Genomic DNA, 20,641 nt, shown 5'->3' with positions numbered 1-20,641 from the left:
AAATATTTCAAAATTGACATCATTCAACATCTTAAATGAATGCCATATACATGACTAAACGATATTCTAACACCAAATTTGTATTCACCAAGGAAAATACGTGTTGTCATGAGTTTTTAAAGGAATTCTATTTTTTTGAGAAAAATGCCAAAAATTGATGGTAATATTGTTCATGCGATTTTTTAGCTCCAAAAACTTTTTGTTTTAAATTTGAAAGATAAGATATTCAAACACTTCCATACTTCAAATAATCATGGAAAATATATCATAATGCTCTTATATCATAATGCTCTCAGTTACCGATACATACCAAGGAATTATGATGGTAAGGAGCAGAAAATATTTCAAAATTGACATCATTCAACATCTTAAATGAATGTCATATACATGACTAAACGATATTCTAACACCATATTTGTATTCAGCATGAAAAACACTTGTTATAATGAGTTTTTAGAGGAAATTTAATTTTCTGAGAAAAATGCCAAAAAATTAAAGGTAATAATACTTAAGGGTTTTTTTTAGCTCCTAAAACTTTTTGTTTCATAATTGAAAGATGAGATATTCAAACACTTCTATACTCGAAATAATCATGGAAAATATATCATGATGCCCTAGCTTACAGATAAATATATAGTAAATACAATTTAAAGAAACAGAAAATATCTTAATATTGACTTCATTTAAAAGCTTAAATGAATGTCATAAAGATAACTAAACGACATTTTAACACCAGATTTGTATTCACCATGGAAAATACTTCTTATAATGAGCTTTTAAAGGAAATCTATTTTTCTGAGAAAAATGCCAAAAATTGAAGATAATAGGTCAGGGGATTTTTTTAGCTTCCAAAACCTTTTTTTTTTTTGGGTCAAAGCTGAACAATAAGATACTCAAGACACTTGTATACTTAAAATAATCATGGAAAATATATCATAATGGCCTCAATTGCTGACACATACACAGTAAAAACAATGCAAAAGAGCAGAAAATATTATAAAATTTGACTTTATTTAACAGCTTAAATGAACGTCATATAGATGACTAAACGATATTTTAACGCCAGATTTGTATTCAGCATGAAAAATACTTCTTATAGTGAGTCTTTAAAGGAAATCTATTTTTTTGAGAAAAATGCCAAAAACTGAAGGTAATAGTTCAGGCGATTATTTTTACTCCAAAAACTTTTTGTATGAAAATTGAAAAATAAGACACTAAAACACCTCTATACTTGAAACAGTCATGGAAAATATATGAAAATGATCTCAGTTACAAATATATACGCAGTAAATTCGATGGAAACGGGTAAATAATATTCTAAAACTGACTTCATTTAACAGCTTGAATGAATGTCATATACATGACTAAACGATATTTCAACATCAGATTTGTATTCAGCATGAAAACTACTTCTTACAATCAATTTTTAAAAGAAATCTATTTTTGTGAGAAAAATGCCAAAAATTGAAGGTTCAGGCGATTTTTTAGCTCCAAAAACTTTTTGTTTCAAATTTGAAAGAAAAGATACTCAAACACTTCCATACTTCAAAAAATCATGGAAAATATATCATTATGCTCTCAGTTACCAATACATACCATGGAATTATGATGGAAAGGAGCAGAAAATATTTCAAAATTGACATCATTCAACACCTTAAATGAATGTCATAAAGATGACTAAACGATATTCTAACACCATATTTGCATTCAGCATGAAAAATACTTCTTATGATGAGTTTTTAAAGGAAATCTATTTTTCTGAGAAAAATTAGAAAAATTGAAGGTAATACTTAAGATTTTTTAGCTCCAAAAAACATTTTTTTTAGTCAAAGCTGAACAATAAGATACTCAGACACTTGTATACGTAAAATAATAATGGAAAACATATCATAATGCTATCACTTACTGACACATACACAGTAAAAACGATGCAAAAGAGCAGAAAATATTATAAAATTTGAATTTAACAGCTTAAATGAAGGTCATGTAGATGACTAAACGATATTTTAACATCAGATTTGTATTCAGCATGAAAAATACTTCTTACAATCAATTTTTAAAGGAAATAAATTTTTTGAGAAAAATGCCAAAAATTGAAGGTAATAGTTCAGGCGATTTTTGAGCTCCAAAAACTTTTTGTTTCAAATTTGAAAGATAAGATATTCAAACACTTCTATACTTCAAATAATCATTGAAAATATATCATAACGCTCTCAGTTACAGATACATAACAAGGAATTATGATGGAAAGGAGAAGATAATATGTCAAAATTGACATCATTCATCAGCTTAAATGAATGTCATAAAGATGACTAAACGATATTTTAACATCAGATTTGTATTCAGCATGAAAAATACTTCTTATAATGAGTTTTTAAAGGAAATTATTTTTGTGAGAAAAATGACAAAAATTGAAGGTAATAGTTCATGCGATTTTTCAGCTCCAAAAACTTTTTGTTTCAAATTTGAAAGATAAGATATTCAAACACTTCTATACTTCAAATAATCATGGAAAATATATCATAATGCTCTCAGTTACTGATACATACCAAGGAATTATGATGGAAAGGAGCAGAAAACATGTCAAAATTGACATCATTCATCAGCTTAAATGAATGTCATAAAGATGACTAAACGATATTTTAACATCAGATTTGTATTCAGCATGAAAAATACTTCTTATAATGAATTTTTAAAGGAAATCTATTTTTCTGAGAAAAATGACAAAAATTGAAGGTAATAGTTCAGGCGATTTTTGAGCTCCAAAAACTTTTTGTTTCAAATTTGAAAGATAAGATATTCAAACACTTCTATACTTCAAATAATCATGGAAAATATATCATAATGCTCTCAGTTACTGATACATACCAAGGAATTATGATGGAAAGGAGCAGAAAATATGTCAAAATTGACATCATTCATCAGCTTAAATGAATGTCATAAAGATGACTAAACGATATTTTAACATCAGATTTGTATTCAGCATGAAAAATACTTCCTACAATCAATTTTTAAAGGAAATCTATTTTTCTGAGAAAAATGACAAAAATTGAAGGTAATAGTTCAGGCGATTTTTGAGCTCCAAAAACTTTTTGTTTCAAATTTGAAAGATAAGATATTCAAACACTTCTATACTTCAAATAATCATGGAAAATATATCATAATGCTCTCAGTTACTGATACATACCAAGGAATTATGATGGAAAGGAGCAGAAAATATGTCAAAATTGACATCATTCATCAGCTTAAATGAATGTCATAAAGATGACTAAACGATATTTTAACATCAGATTTGTATTCAGCATGAAAAATACTTCTTATAATGAGTTTTTAAAGGAAATTATTTTTGTGAGAAAAATGACAAAAATTGAAGGTAATAGTTCAAGCGATTTTTCAGCTCCAAAAAACATTTTCCTTCAAATTTGAAAGATAAGATATTCAAACACTTCTATACTTCAAATAATCATGGAAAATATATCATAATGCTCTCAGTTACTGATACATACCAAGGAATTATGATGGAAAGGAGCAGAAAATATGTCAAAATTGACATCATTCATCAGCTTAAATGAATGTCATAAAGATGACTAAACGATATTTTAACATCAGATTTGTATTCAGCATGAAAAATACTTCTTATAATGAGTTTTTAAAGGAAATCTATTTTTCTGAGAAAAATGACAAAAATTGAAGGTAATAGTTCAAGCGATTTTTGAGCTCCAAAAACTTTTTGTTTCAAATTTGAAAGATAAGATATTCAAACACTTCTATACTTCAAATAATCATGGAAAATATATCATAATGCTCTCAGTTACTGATACATACCAAGGAATTATGATGGAAAGGAGCAGAAAACATGTCAAAATTGACATCATTCATCAGCTTAAATGAATGTCATAAAGATGACTAAACGATATTTTAACATCAGATTTGTATTCAGCATGAAAAATACTTCTTATAATGAGTTTTTAAAGGAAATCTATTTTTTGAGAAAAATGACAAATATTGAAGGTAATAGTTCAGGGGATTTTTGAGCTCCAAAAACTTTTAGTTTCAAATTTGAAAGATAAGATATTCAAACACTTCTATACTTCAAATAATCATGGAAAATATATCATAATGCTCTCAGTTACTGATACATACCAAGGAATTATGATGGAAAGGAGCAGAAAATATGTCAAAATTGACATCATTCATCAGCTTAAATGAATGTCATAAAGATGACTAAACGATATTTTAACATCAGATTTGTATTCAGCATGAAAAATACTTCTTATAATGAGTTTTTAAAGGAAATCTATTTTTCTGAGAAAAATGACAAAAATTGAAGGTAATAGTTCAGGCGATTTTTGAGCTCCAAAAACTTTTTGTTTCAAATTTGAAAGATAAGATATTCAAACACTTCTATACTTCAAATAATCATGGAAAATATATCATAATGCTCTCAGTTACTGATACATACCAAGGAATTATGATGGAAAGGAGCAGAAAACATGTCAAAATTGACATCATTCATCAGCTTAAATGAATGTCATAAAGATGACTAAACGATATTTTAACATCAGATTTGTATTCAGCATGAAAAATACTTCCTACAATCAATTTTTAAAGGAAATCTATTTTTCTGAGAAAAATGACAAAAATTGAAGGTAATAGTTCAGGCGATTTTTGAGCTCCAAAAACTTTTTGTTTCAAATTTGAAAGATAAGATATTCAAACACTTCTATACTTCAAATAATCATGGAAAATATATCATAATGCTCTCAGTTACTGATACATACCAAGGAATTATGATGGAAAGGAGCAGAAAATATGTCAAAATTGACATCATTCATCAGCTTAAATGAATGTCATAAAGATGACTAAACGATATTTTAACATCAGATTTGTATTCAGCATGAAAAATACTTCTTATAATGAGTTTTTAAAGGAAATCTATTTTTCTGAGAAAAATGACAAAAATTGAAGGTAATACTTAAGATTTTTTAGCTCCCAAAAACATTTTTTTTAGTCAAAGCTGAACAATAAGATACTCAGACACTTGTATACGTAAAATAATAATGGAAAACATATCATAATGCTATCACTTACTGACACATACACAGTAAAAACGATGCAAAAGAGCAGAAAATATTATAAAATTTGAATTTAACAGCTTAAATGAAGGTCATGTAGATGACTAAACGATATTTTAAAATCAGATTTGCATTCAGCATGAAAAATACTTCTTACAATCAATTTTTAAAGGAAATAATTTTTTTGAGAAAAATGCCAAAAATTGAAGGTAATAGTTCAGGCGATTTTTGAGCTCCAAAAAACTTTTTGTTTCAAATTTGAAAGATAAGATATTCAAACACTTCTATACTTCAAATAATCATGGAAAATATATCATAATGCTCTCAGTTACAGATACATACCAAGGAATTATGATGGAAAGGAGCAGACAACATGTGAAAATTGAAATCATTCATCAGCTTAAATGAATGTCATAAAGATGACTAAACGATATTTTAACATCAGATTTGTATTCAGCATGAAAAATACTTCTTATAATGAGTTTTTAAAGGAAATTAATTTTTTGAGAAAAATTACAAAAATTGAAGGCAATAGTTCAAGCGAATTTTGAGCGCCAAAAACTTTTTGTTTCAAATTTGAAAGATAAGATATTCACCCACTTCCATACTTCAAATGATCATGGAAAATATATCATAATGCTCTCAGTTACTGATACATACCAAGGAATTGTAATGGAAAGGAGCAGAAAATATGTCAAAATAGACATCATTCATCAGCTTAAATGAATGTCATAAAGATGACTAAACGATATTTTAACATCAGATTTGTATTCAGCATGAAAAATACTTCTTACAATGAATTTTTAAAGGAAATCTATTTTTCTGAGAAAAATGCCAAAAATTGAAGGTAATAGTTCAGGCGATTTTTGAGCTCCAAAAACTTTTTGTTCCAAATTTGAAAGATAAGATATTCAAACACTTCTATACTTCAAATAATCATGGATAATATATCATAATGCTCTCAGTTACTGATACATAACAAGTAATTATGATGGAAAGGAGCAGAAAATATGTCAAAATTGACATCATTCACCAGCTTAAATGAATGTCATAAAGATGACTAAACGATATTTTAACATCAGATTTGTATTCAGCATGAAAAATAGTTCTTATAATGAGTTTTTAAAGGAAATTCATTTTTTGAGAAAAATTACAAAAATTGAAGGTAATAGTTCAAGCGATTTTTGAGCTCCAAAAACTTTTTGTTTCAAATTTGAAAGATAAGATATTCAAACACTTCCATACTTCAAATGATCATGGAAAATATATCATAATGCTCTCAGTTACTGATACATACCAAGGAATTATAATGGAAAGGAGCAGAAAATATGTCAAAATAGACATCATTCATCAGCTTAAATGAATGTCATAAAGATGACTAAACGATATTTTAACATCAGATTTGTATTGACCACGAAAAATACTTCTTATAATGAGTTTTTAAAGGAAATCTATTTGTTTCAAATTTGAAAGATAAGATATTCAAACACTTCTATACTTCAAATAATCATGGAAAATATATCATAATGCTCTCAGTTACTGATACATACCAAGGAATTATGATGGAATGGAGCAGATAATATGTCAAAATTGACATCATTCATCAGCTTAAATGAATGTCATAAAGATGACTAAACGATATTTTAACATCAGATTTGTATTCAGCATGAAAAATACTTCTTATAATGAGTTTTTAAAGGAAATCTATTTTTCTGAGAAAAATGACAAAAATTGAAGGTAATAGTTCAGGCGATTTTTGAGCTCCACAAACTTTTTGTTTGAAATCTAAAAGATAAGATATTCAAATACTTCTATACTTCAAATAATCATGGAAAATATATCATAATGCTCTCAGTTACTGATACATACCAAGGAATTATGATGGAAAGGAGCAGAAAATATGTAAAAATTGACATCATTCATCAGCTTAAATAAATATGACTAAACGATATTTTAATATCAGATTTGTATTCAGCATGAAAAATACTTCTTATAATGAATTTTTAAAGGAAAGCTATTTTTCTGAGAAAAATGACAAAAATTGAAGGTGATACTTAAGGGGATTTTTTTAGCTCCCAAAACCTTTTTTTTTTTAGTCAAAGCTGAACAATAAGATACTCAGACACTTGTATACTTAAAATAATCATGGAAAACATATCATAATGCCCTCACTTACTGACACATACATAGTAAATACGATGCAAAAGAGCAGAAAATATTATAAAATTTGACTTTAACAGCTTAAATGAATGTCATATAGATGACAAAACTATATTTTAACATCAGATTTGTATTCACCACGAAAAATACTTTTTACAATAAATTTTTAAAGGAAATCTATTTTTTGAGAAAAATGACAAAAAGTGAAGGTTAAACGATTCAGGCGATTTTTAAGCTCCAAAAACTTTTTGTTTCAAATTTGAAAGATAAGGTATTCAAACACTTCTATACTTCAAATAATCATGGAAAATATATCATAATGCTCTCAGTTACTGATACATACCAAGGAATTATGATGGAAAGGAGCAGAAAATATGTCAAAATTGATATCATTCATCAGCTTAAATAAATGTCATAAAGATGACTAAACGATACTTTAACATCAGATTTGTATTCAGCATGAAAAATACTTCTTATAATGAATTTTTAATGGAAATTTATTGTTCTGAGAAAAATGCCAAAATTTGAAGGTAATAGTTCAGGCGATTTTTGAGCTCCAAAAACGTTTTGTTTCAAATTTGAAAGATAAGATATTCAAACACCTCTATACTTCAAATAATCATGGAAAATATATCATACTGCTCTCAGTTACCGATACATACCAAGGAATTATGATGGAAAGGACCAGAAAATATGTCAAAATTGACATCATTCATCAGCTTAAATGAATGTCATAAAGATGACTAAACGATATTTTAACATCAGATTTGTATTCAGCATGAAAAATACTTATAATGAATTTTTAAAGGAAATCTATTTTTCTGAGAAAAATGACAAAAATTGAAGGTAATAGTTCAGGCGATTTTTGAGCTCCAAAAACTTTTTGTTTCAAATTTGAAAGATAAGATATTCAAACACTTCTACACTTCAAATAATCATGGAAAATATATCATAATGCTCTCAGTTACTGATACATAACAAGGAATTATGATGGAAAGGAGTAGAAAATATGTCAAAATTGACATCATTCATCAGCTCAAATGAATGTCATAAAGATGACTAAACGATATTTGAACATCAGATTTGTATTCAGCATGAAAAATACTTCTTATAATGAATTTTTAAAGGAAACCTATTTTTCTGAGAAAAATGACAAAAATTGAAGGTAATACTTAAGGGGATTTTTTTAGCTCCCAAAACCTTTTTTTTTTGTCAAAGCTGAACAATAAGATACTCAGACACTTGTATACTTAAAATAATCATGGAAAACATATCATAATGCCCTCACTTTTTGACACATACACAGTAAAAACGATGCAAAAGAGCAGAAAATATTATAAAATTTGACTTTATTTAACAGCTTAAATGAATGTCATATAGATGAGAAAACGATATTTTGATGCCAAATTTGTATTCAGCATGAAAAATACTTCTTACAATAAATTTTTAAAGGAAATCTATTTTTCTGAGAAAAATGCCAAAAACTGAAGGTAATATAGTTCAGGCAATTTTTTAGCTCCAAAAACTTTTTGTTTCAAATTTGAAAGATAAGATACTCAAACACTTCTATACTTCAAATAATCATGGAAAATATATCATAATGCTCTCAGTTACCGATACATACCAACGAATTATGATGGAAAGGAGCAGAAAATATTTCAAAATTTACATCATTCAACATCTTAAAAGAATGTCACATACATGACTAAACGATATTCTAACACCATATTTGTATTTAGCATGAAAAATACTTGTAATAATGAGTTTTGAAAGGAAATTTATTTTTCTGAGAAAAAGTTTTTTAGCTCCAAAAACTTTCTGTTTCAAAATTGAAAGATGAGATATTCAAACACTTCTATACTTGAAATAATCATGCAAAATATATCATGATGCCCGAGCTTACAGATAAACATATAGTTTTTTTTTTCTTTTTTGCTTTGTCGCTGTCTCCCGCGTTTGCGAGGTAGCGCAAGGAAACAGACAAAAGAAATGGCCCAACCCACCCCCATACACAATGTATATACATACACGTCAACACACGCAAATATACATACCTATACATCTCAATGTACACATATATATACACACACAGACACATACATATATACCCATGCACACAATTCACACTGTCTGCCTTTATTATTCATTCCCATCGCCACCTCGCCACACATGGAATACCATCCCCCTCCCCCCTCATGTGTGCGAGGTAGCACTAGGAAAAGACAACAAAGGCCCCATTCGTTCACACTCAGTCTCTAGCTGTCATGCAATAATGCCCGAAACCACAGCTCCCTTTCCACATCCAGGCCCCACACAACTTTCCATGGTTTACCCCAGACGCTTCACATGCCCTGATTCAATCCACTGACAGCACGTCAACCCCGGTATTCCTCATCGATCCAATTCACTCTATTCCTTGCCCTCCTTTCACCCTCCTGCATGTTCCGGCCCCGATCACACAAAATCTTTTTCACTCCATCTTTCCACCTCCAATTTGGTCTCCCACTTCTCCTCGTTCCCTCCACCTCCGACACATATATCCTCTTGGTCAATCTTTCCTCACTCATTCTCTCCATGTGCCCAAACCATTTCAAAACACCCTCTTCTACTCTCTCAACCACGCTCTTTTTATTTCCACACATCTCTCTTACCCTTACATTACTTACTCGATCAAACCACCTCACACCACACATTGTCCTCAAACATCTCATTTCCAGCACATCCACCCTCCTGTGCACAACTCTATCCATAGCCCATGCCTCACAACCATACAACATTGTTGGAACCACTATTCCTTCAAATATACCCATTTTTAAAAGCTTTCCGAGATAATGTTCTCAACTTCCACACATTCTTCAAGGCTCCCAGGATTTTCGCCCCCTCCCCCACCCTATGATTCACTTCCGCTTCCATGGTTCCATCCGCTGCCAGATCCACTCCCAGATATCTAAAACACTTCACTTCCTCCAGTTTTTCTCCATTCAAACTTACCTTCCAATTGACTTGACCCTCAACCCTACTGTACCTAATAACCTTGCTCTTATTCACATTTACTCTTAACTTTCTTCTTTCACACACTTTACCAAACTCAGTCACCAGCTTCTGCAGTTTCTCACATGAATCAGCCACCAGCGTTGTATCATCAGCGAACAACAACTGACTCACTTCCCAAGCTCTCTCATCCACAACAGACTTCATACTTGCGCCTCTTTCCAAAACTCTTGCATTCACCTCCCTAACAACCCCATCCATAAACAAATTAAACAACCATGGAGACATCACACACCCCTGCCGCAAACCTACATTCACTGAGAACCAATCACTTTCCTCTCTTCCTACTCGTACACATGCCTTACATCCTCGATAAAAACTTTTCACTGCTTCTAACAACTTGCCCCCACACCATATATTCTTAATACCTTCCACAGAGCATCTCTATCAACTCCATCATATGCCTTCTCCAGGTCCATAAATGCTACATACAAATCCATTTGCTTTTCTAAGTATTTCTCACATACATTCTTCAAAGCAAACACCTGATCCACACATCCTCTACCACTTCTGAAACCACACTGCTCTTCCCCAATCTGATGCTCTGTACATGCCTCCACCCTCTCAATCAATACCCTCCCATATAATTTACCAGGAATACTCAACAAACTTATACCTCTGTAATTTGAGCACTCACTCTTATCCCCTTTGCCTTTGTACAATGGCACTATACACGCATTCCGCCAATCCTCAGGCACCTCACCATGAGTCATACATACATTAAATAACCTTACCAACCAGTCAACAATACAGTCACCCCCTTTTTTAATAAATTCCACTGCAATACCATCCAAACCTGCTGCCTTGCCGGCTTTCATCTTCCGCAAAGCTTTTACTACCTCTTCTCTGTTTACCAAATCATTTTCCCTAACCCTCTCACTTTGCACACCACCTCGACCAAAACACCCTATATCTGCCACTCTATCATCAAACATATTCAACAAACCTTCAAAATACTCACTCCATCTCCTTCTCACATCACCACTACTTGTTATCACCTCCCCATTTGCACCCTTCACTGAAGTTCCCATTTGCTCCCTTGTCTTACGCACTTTATTTACCTCCTTCCAGAACATCTTTTTTATTACATTTTTTTTTTTTTTTATTATACTTTGTCGCTGTCTCCCGCGTTTGCGAGGTAGCGCAAGGAGACAGACGAAAGAAATGGCCCAACCCCCCCCACACACATGTATATACATACGTCCACACACGCAAATATACATACCTACACAGCTTTCCATGGTTTACCCCAGACGCTTCACATGCCTTGATTCAATCCACTGACAGCACGTCAACCCCGGTATACCACATCGATGTGGTATACATCTTTTTATTCTCCCTAAAATTTAATGATACTCTCTCACCCCAACTCTCATTTGCCCTCTTTTTCACCTCTTGCACCTTTCTCTTGACCTCCTGTCTCTTTCTTTTATACATCTCCCACTCAATTGCATATATATATATATATATATATATATATATATATATATATATATATATATATATATATAATCCCTGGGGATAGGGGATTAAGAATACTTCCCACGTATTCCCTGCGTGTCGTAGAAGGCGACTAAAAGGGGTGGGAGCGGGGGGCTGGAAATCCTCCCCTCTCGTTTTTTTTTTAATTTTCCAAAAGACGGAACAGAGAAGGGGGCCAGGTGAGGGTATTCCCTCAAAGGCCCAGTCCTCTGTTCTTAATGCTACCTCGCTAACGCGGGAAATGGCGAATAGTTTAAAAGAAAACAAAAGATATATATATATATATATATATATATATATATATATATATATATATATATTTTTTTTTTTTTTTTTTCCCAAAAGAAGGAACAGAGAAGAGGTCCAGGTGAGGATATTCCCTCAAAGGCCCAGTCCTCTGTTCTTAACGCTACCTCGCTATCGCGGGAAATAGCGAATAGTATAAAAAAAAAAAAAAAAAAAAAATATATTACATATTTATTTTTTTTGCTTTGTTGCTGTCTCCCACGTTTGCGAGGTAGCGCAAGGAAACAGACGAAAGAAATGGCCCAACCCACCCCCATACACAATGTATATACATACACGTCCACACACGCAAATATACATACCTATACATCTCAATGTACACATATATATACACACACAGACACATACATATATACCCATGCACACAATACACACTGTCTGCCTTTATTCATTCCCATCGCCACCTCGCCACACATGGAATACCATCCCCCATGTGTGGCGGGGTGGCGATGGGAATGAATAAGGGCAGATAGTATGAATTATGTACATGTGTATATACATGTGTATATATATGTGTATATACATGTGTATATATCCTCTTTGTCAATCTTTCCTCACCCATTCTCTCCATGTGACCAAACCATTTTCAAAACACCCTCTTCTGCTCTCTCAACTACCCTCTTTTTATTACCACATATCTCTCTTGCCCTTTCATTACTTACTCGATCAAACCACCTCACACCACATGTTGTCCTCAACATCTCATTTCCAACACATCCACCCTCCTCCGCATAACTCTATTGTCCTTAAACATCTCATTTCCAACACATCCACCCTCCTCCACATAATTCTATCTATAGCCCATGCCTTGCAATCATACAACATTGTTGGAACCACTGTTCCTTCAAACATACCCATTTTTGCTTTCTGAGATAATGGTCTCGCCTTCCACACATTTTTCAATGCTACCAGAACTTTTGCCCACTATCCCACTCTGTGGCTCACTTCCGCTTCCATGGTTCCATCCACTGCCAATTCCACTCCCAGATATCTAAAACACTTCACTTCCTCCAGTTTTTCTCCATTCAAGCTTACCTCCCAATTGACTTGTCCCTCAACCCTACTGTATCTAATAACCTTGCTCTTATTCACGTTTACTCTCAGCTTTCTTCTTTCCCACACTTTACCCAACTCAGTCACCAGCTTCTGCAATTTTTCACCTGAATCAGCAACCAGCACTGTATCATCAGCGAACAACAACTGACTCAAACACTTCTATACTTGAAATAATCATGGACAATATATCAAAATGCTCTCAGTTACCGATATATACCCAGTAAATACGATGCAAAGGAGGACAAAATATTTCAAAACTGACTTCATTTAACAGCCAAACGAATGTCATAAAGACGACTAAATGATATTTTAACACCAGATTTGTATTCAACATGAAAAAAAGTTTCTGAAAATGAATTCTTAAAGGAAATCTATTTTTCTAAGAAAAAATGCCAAAAATTGCATTCAGGGGATTTTTAGTTCCAAAAACCTTTTGTTTCAAAATTGAAAGATAATAATTCAAACACTTCTATACTTGAAATAATCATGGAAAATATATCGTAATGCTCTCAGTTACCAATACATATCCAGTAAATACGATGCAAAGGAGCAGAAAATATTTTAAAATTGACTTCATTGAACAGCTTAACTGAACGTCATAAATATAACTAAACGATATTTTAACATTGGATTTGTATTCAGCATGAAAAATACTTCTTATAATGAGTCTTTAAAGGAAATCTATTTTTCTGACACAAATACCAAAAATTGAAGGTTATAGTTCAGGGGAATATTTAACTCCAAAAACTCTTCATTTCAAAATTGAAAGACAAGATATTCAAACACTTGTATACTTGAAATAATCATGGAAAATATATCATAATGCTCTCAGCTACCGATACATACCCAGTAAATACGATGCAAAGGAGTAGAATACATTTTGAAATTGACTTCATTTAACAGGTTAGTTAGATGTCATTAAGCGGACTTAATGTTATATCAACACCAAATTTGTATTCTGTATGAAAAATACTTCTTATAACGAGTTTTTAAAGGAAGTCTTTTCTGAGAAAAATACCAAAAACTGAAGGCAATAGTTACAGTGATGTATCTAGTGTATGGCAGGTAGGGCAGGTGCCCTGGGTGCCACGTGAAGGGGGGTACCAATCACCAGGTTTGTCTTTTGACATATGCTACCCGATTGACATTTTTAACGGTTTGGTTTTGTGAGATAAAAAGAAACGCCTACTTTTCAACTTTAGTAATACTTTACTACTATTAGCTGCATTACTGCTTCTATGTTACAGTTTTGATCAAACAAGTCTTTAACTTTAAGAGGTTACATAAATTTGTTTGGCCTAATTCTTCAACAGTTTATAGTTACACTGTATATATTTCTATATACATCCACTGTATGTACATTTCTAATCAAGCCAGGGGCACAATTTCAGTGCTTGCCATAGGCACTATTTCCCCTACATACGCCCCTGCCACCCCCTCGAACTTCTCTTCGCTTCTTTCAACAAAAAACATTATTGAGATATACACGTATTAATTCTTCCCTATCCCTATGCATCTCTTGCTTTTCATTAGCTATACTACAGTATTCTATACCCATAAAATCAAGATGAATTTCTAACTCCACCAAAATTTTTACTTACCTGACAGTAAGCATGATTGCCTAGTCCACGATGTGCCTCATCCAGCACCAAACATTTGATCAGTGTTGCTGGACATGCCCCTCGTGACAGGTCATTTGTCAAAACTTGAGGAGTAAGGAAAAAAACTCGCTTATCCGCCCAAGATTGAACCCTACGTTCTGGAACCATTGTACCTAAGACAAGATAATTTGGTTAAGTGAAATATTTTATAACTCTATGAAGTATTAACTCAAATCTTATAAAGCTGACACTGTCAGACATTACATCTTTATCAATATTCATGAATTTTAATTCAAATACAAGAAGCTATTTAACCTATCCTTAAAATGAACAGGTGTTGTCAGAGGAAAATGCATCTGAACTCTTAATATCAAACAAATCTTGTAGCTAATCCTTAACAAATGGGCACCAATATTTAGTAAGAAAATTGCAAATAAGGATGAAAAGAAATACTTTCATAGTAAAAGAGTGGTGGATGATTGGAACACACTAACTAACGACAAAGTTAATGCAAACAGCATACCTAAATTCAAGAGGCTGTATGATGGTAGTGTTCAAGAAATGGGGCTCCATGAATATAAAACTCCCTCACCACACAGTAAAAAATGGTAATTCTAATTACAGATAGGCTAAATTGGTTCTTATTCTTTAATCTGTTGATCTACCAAGGACTATGAACCCATTTTTAGTTATCTATGACAATATTCAAAAGCGAACTATTTCTCACATTTCTAATATTATCATGTTATCTTTCGCTCTTCATTATTTCTATCACTGGTTGAGCATATTTCAATCTAACTTTTCAGACACACCAGAATTTCAGCTTTCAATTTAAATAACTACTAAAAAGACAACACAAATACTGGGTAAATACTGGGTAAAAAATCTAACCCCTCCCATCATCTTTTCACTCTATTATATTACACTAATTCATTTTTTTCTTACTTTCACACCCTACCATACAAATATAATCCACTCTATCCATGCCTATTCTACCTCCTCTTACATCCTTTAACCCTTAAACTGCAACATTACTTTCAAAAGGACTGCTCAATAGATTGTAACATGCCTTTCTGAAACCATATTTTGTTTTAAATTTCCAACTGACATATGAGTCTATTCACATTCCATAAATGTTAAGAAGGACCTAATAACATGGTTGGAACAATCATCTTACACCCCAATCACCCATAAACCTTCATATAAAGTGTAACTGCATCATCATAGTAATTTTTGTGAATTTCATGATAAAAGAGAGAATTTCTCTTGTATCAGTGTTATCTTGGGAAAATAATATAATTTTTATTCATTTACTTAAATAATGCCTACGTCTTGTATCCATACAACACCAACAAGACTACTAACCCTTTAAACATTCCCATTTATACCTTTCCAGACAGTGACATCTCTTTTCACACACTGCTCATTGCTCCCAGTTTGTCCCTTCATCCATCCTATGCTCACCTCAGTTTCCATGATTCCTTAACTGCCATGGCCACTTCGAGGTTTCTACAGCACTTTACTTCCTCCAAGTTTTCTCCATTCAGACTACACCCTAACCTGTCCCTCTGCATTGCTAAACCTAATATGCTTGCTTTTATTCACATTATTCTCAACTTTCTCCATTTACACACTCTCCTAAACTCAGACAACAACTCCTGCAGTTTCTCACTTGAATCTATCATTAGGACTGTGCTATCATCAAAGAATAAAAAGAGAGTTCTACCATGCATTTATTAATGGGATTGAAGGGAGGGAGGGCATTTGTTTCGAGATGGATTCTGTGTAGGCTTTTCATGACTCTCCCATTATCAGAAGAGGTTGCCTTGTCACTGATTTTTGAGAAGTGTCTCAAGAGCATGCATATGTGTTCACTGAGTGAAGAAATGTCACTGGAGTGGGTAAGAAGTGCTTCAAGAGCATGGGCTGGATTAGAGTGGTAAGAGAGGATATTCTCTGCACAGAGTTTATATGGGAGAGAGCAATCCCTCAATCTTTTTTACTTATTTCCCAGCAAAATTCTTGAAGTTCATTGTTTACTGATGCACAGCACTTCCTACCTGTTAACTGTGATGTATCTTCTTGAGGCATACCCACAATATTGAAGCATGCTTCAATCTGCTGGGCCACAAGGGGTTTAGTAGGTGCCATAAAAACTATTTTACTTCTTGGATACCATCGATAGAAATTGTACATCACTACTGCAGCTATAAACGTTTTCCCCAGGCCTGTAACAGGGACAGAGAAAATAATCAATCTTTATCTAATCTTCACATTATGTGAGGTAAATATCATATAATATGACTAATAATCTTTGCTGCTACCTATATGCTTAAGTATTACCATCAATTCCATTAGGTGGACCAGCTTCAACCTATACGTAAGTGAAATATGAACTTTCAAGCCTGTATATGTGCTTCTCATTTTGAACATAAAATCTAAATCAGACAAATTTCTCCACTCATAAAACACTTACTCTGCATCTGTTATTCCTATAGCTTCCTCATCTGTAATGGACCTAACCCTAATCAATTCTCTCTGCATCAACCACTTCTGACATGGTCAACCTCTTCTCCGTGTATGGTACCTTCAGTTATACAGTGCAGTACTACCATGTATACTTTTGACCAACCAATTATCTGCCATACATTCTACAAGACCATCCCACCCTAAGTGACTTTTAACCATGCTTCCTTCAAATGAATTCTTCATACATCTATACTAAAGGGACCAAAATGGCAGAGCAAAACATTCCCCAATCAAAGGCCATCTTCACTTAAGGATATAAAGCAAGAGGAAAAGAGAGCAGAAACTGTTTAGGGCTCTGAAGGTGTTTGGAGACCTGACTCTTAAAGGCAGAAAGGTTATACAAAGAGGGAAAGACAAAAGAGGAAGATTAATCCAAAGATTAGCTGTTTGAGGGTAGAAGGTGTAATTTCATTTTCAAATCATAATCTTTATTCTATCAATCTTCTTAATTTCGACTAAGTCATCCATCTTTACTTATCTTCTATACTATAAAAATGCACTACTGTCTATCTGCCTGAAGACATGGCGAGGAAGTTTCCAGATGCTGGACCAGTAACCCTAATATACTGTTGTAAAAATTCATCCTTTAAGGAGAGTTTAATGAAACTGTAATCCTTTTGTCCACTGACAATCATGCAACTTTGCTGAAGTGTAACCTCATGCTGAGGGAGTTCAGTACTGTCAACAAAGATATATTTCTATTTCATTTATTCATATTTACTGCATGATCAATTTCTATTAAAGAGTACTGGTGTTACCCAGGAACTTTCTAAAGGCTCCTGCAACCCAAGGATACACTACTTTCAGTATCAACGAAAAGTAGACTCCTCTGGAGTACAGCTTTTCCTGCTCCTACAGTACAAAAAAGAATTTACAGACTTGGCTAACCATCTTTTATACTGACTATCCCCAAATCTTCATAATTCAAAAGTAAAACAACAGTTTTCAAAACATCTGCTGAAGAAAACTGTAAGATGGTTAAGTGATCACAAAGTGATGGACACCACTTACTGGTACTATGCAAGTGAGTAAAGAATGAGTGAAGACTGCTTCATGAAAGCACACACAAAGGAAAGCAAAAATACGAATACATGAAAACATGACTGGTAGAGATGAAAGATGCCAATAAATGGTAGAAAATTGGAGAATATTACTAAGGAGTTTGAATGAAACTGTGGAGTATATGTACCTGACCATCAGTGGTGCTGCAATGGAAAAATTTAAATACTGATTCATTACTTGAAAAAGGTAAAGCCCTCAACTTTTCTCAGTAGTCCTTCTGTAAGAAACCATGGAAAACTGATAAAAAATAACAATATAAACAAATACTGCACAAGTAAAATAACCTGTAGGAAGTGAGACAAGAGTGTTCCTAAATAATGCTTTTTCAACGATGGAATACTGATATTTTCTTATGGGATAATTAATAGGGTACACCCAAGTTCGCCCAGCATCCACATCAAAGCCAGGGAGAGATTCTAAAGGTGTGGAATGGGGTACTAATGGGAGACATTCCTCTTCTGATGCATCTTTTGCCTTTTCTAATCCATAACCAGTGGAGATATCCTCTGGCCTCTTGCTTTGCATGTCTTCCACTCTGTGAAGGAACACAGTAACATACATCAGTTACTAATATTTCATGATGCACAATGAAGTAAAATTAGTGAAAAAGTCTCCTCCCCTTTTCCTGGAGAACTGACAAAGTAGTTATAATTCTACTTAAATTTATGATCCTGTATGTCCTAAGCTTGTACCTGCAGGTCAGAAAATAGGAAAATTTTGAATCAAAATTCCAAATTTCATTTCTGTCTCATGATCATTACCAACCACATTCTTAGGTAAAGCATCAGCTGATGGGAATCATTAAAGTTGTGGATTTGGATGCAATGTATAAGAATGAAATTCTTACAATCTGTACATATGATTTAGACTTTTATACATAGTTTAGAACATTACACTTTACATGGTGATATCAAATAATGACTGTAAGGTGCTACAATGATCAGGGAGAAAGATAAAAGTAATGAAAACAATTCTGGAAATCAATGCTTTAATGTCACATGCATACAGTTGCTTGGGATATTATTCACTAAGTGTGTTAGTGTCCTACAACTGCATGCCACTCATGTGACAGAGAACAGATGACAACAATATCTCTTGATATATCTTGAGGAAGATATTGAGTATTTATGAAGGTCGGCCTCTGCATGAGGTTTTTCATAGTCCTTACTCAGAGTTATAAGTGTTTCACTTAGTATAATCATTCAGTTTAATCATCATATCACCTAAAACACTTTTCCAGGGGTAAAAACCATGAAACAAATCATACTCCCTTAGTCTAAATCAGAGATAAATAATTCAAGTATCAGTGAAGCTAGGCCTCTACGTTACGTTTTCAAAGGTCCTAAAGATTTACTATAGTGTTTCACTTAGTGTAATCATACAGTTTACACGATCATTATATATATACCTTACATCCCTTTTTACAGGGAAAAAGCAATGTAACAAGCCATGCTCCCATGGTCTCAACTAACTCAATTTTATTAAGTTTTCACTTCACTGGCATGTGACCTTCCAAATCCATACGTTATTCTAGTGATGTCTCTAACCTGACATTATATCTTAACTTACGTTTCATCAATAGCCTGAGCCAGTATGTCATCGTCTTCATCAAAGATATCAACATCAAAATTCACAGAATGACTGTTCTCACTACCCGACCCCGAAGTCGACGCCATTGCATCCTGAGAATTTCGATTATGATATAATTCATATCTCTTGTGGCCGTAAGATGAAAACAACGCCTTTCCATCCCTTTTTCTATCCATTTTCCTTAAAAAAAAAAAAATCACAGTATTTACGATACGCCCAACAGCGGGCGTTGCTCACTCATCTCAACAAGGCCATGTTTTGGTGAGGGATACAAACCCAAGAGTTAACATGTAAGTTCTAATGCATGTTTAATCAAGTACAAAACAAGTATATACAACGAAAAGACTTCAACCTTATACCACAATCGATTAACTTCAAGTCCAAATGCTTAAATCATTGATTAATACTTGAAAGTGTTTGTCCATCTAAAATGAAATTTTCCACCCAATTTCGCCAAAGAAACTGGCTTATACAGTTTCATTCTCTTTCAAATTATATATTTCCTTTAATTCAATGGTTACATGGGAAGTCCCAGTGTCTTTTATGTACATAGCTCCTACATCCTATCCGAGCTGACAAACAGAACCACGAAATAATAAGTCTTTTTAATCATACATATAATAGCATGTGGGAACGTTATGAATGCCCCATCTACAAATATATTTGGTTGCAACATAATGCATTTATTCTAACTTTACTAACACGTTCATCAATCTAAATTAATGCACG

At 33.0% G+C, this 20,641-nt stretch overlaps 1 protein-coding gene across 2 annotated transcripts in view; it reads right to left on the bottom strand.

Moving 5' to 3' along the window:
• Fancm (FA complementation group M) overlaps positions 1 to 20,167 on the bottom strand; it is a 62,123-nt gene extending 41,956 nt beyond the window's left edge. Inside the window, exons 1-4 of one of the 2 annotated variants that reach the window (XM_071672116.1) lie at positions 19,892 to 20,167; positions 18,607 to 18,857; positions 16,792 to 16,959; positions 14,732 to 14,904 (exon numbers count right to left, since the gene is read on the bottom strand). In XM_071672116.1, the coding sequence (XP_071528217.1) occupies positions 14,732 to 14,904; positions 16,792 to 16,959; positions 18,607 to 18,857; positions 19,892 to 20,088 (789 nt within the window). In that variant the 5' untranslated portion in view covers positions 20,089 to 20,167. Of the gene's footprint in view, positions 1 to 14,731; positions 14,905 to 16,791; positions 16,960 to 18,606; positions 18,858 to 19,891 lie in introns of those variants that run through there. The other variant, XM_071672126.1, reaches the window with a different exon arrangement.
• Between the last annotated feature and the right edge of the window lie 474 nt (positions 20,168 to 20,641).

The sequence above is a fragment of the Panulirus ornatus genome, chromosome 2 (genome assembly GCF_036320965.1).
Source record: "Panulirus ornatus isolate Po-2019 chromosome 2, ASM3632096v1, whole genome shotgun sequence".
Taxonomy (NCBI): Eukaryota; Metazoa; Arthropoda; class Malacostraca; order Decapoda; family Palinuridae; genus Panulirus; species Panulirus ornatus.
Note: the sequence above shows the minus strand (reverse complement) of the source record. Positions and strands in the feature narration are given on the sequence as shown.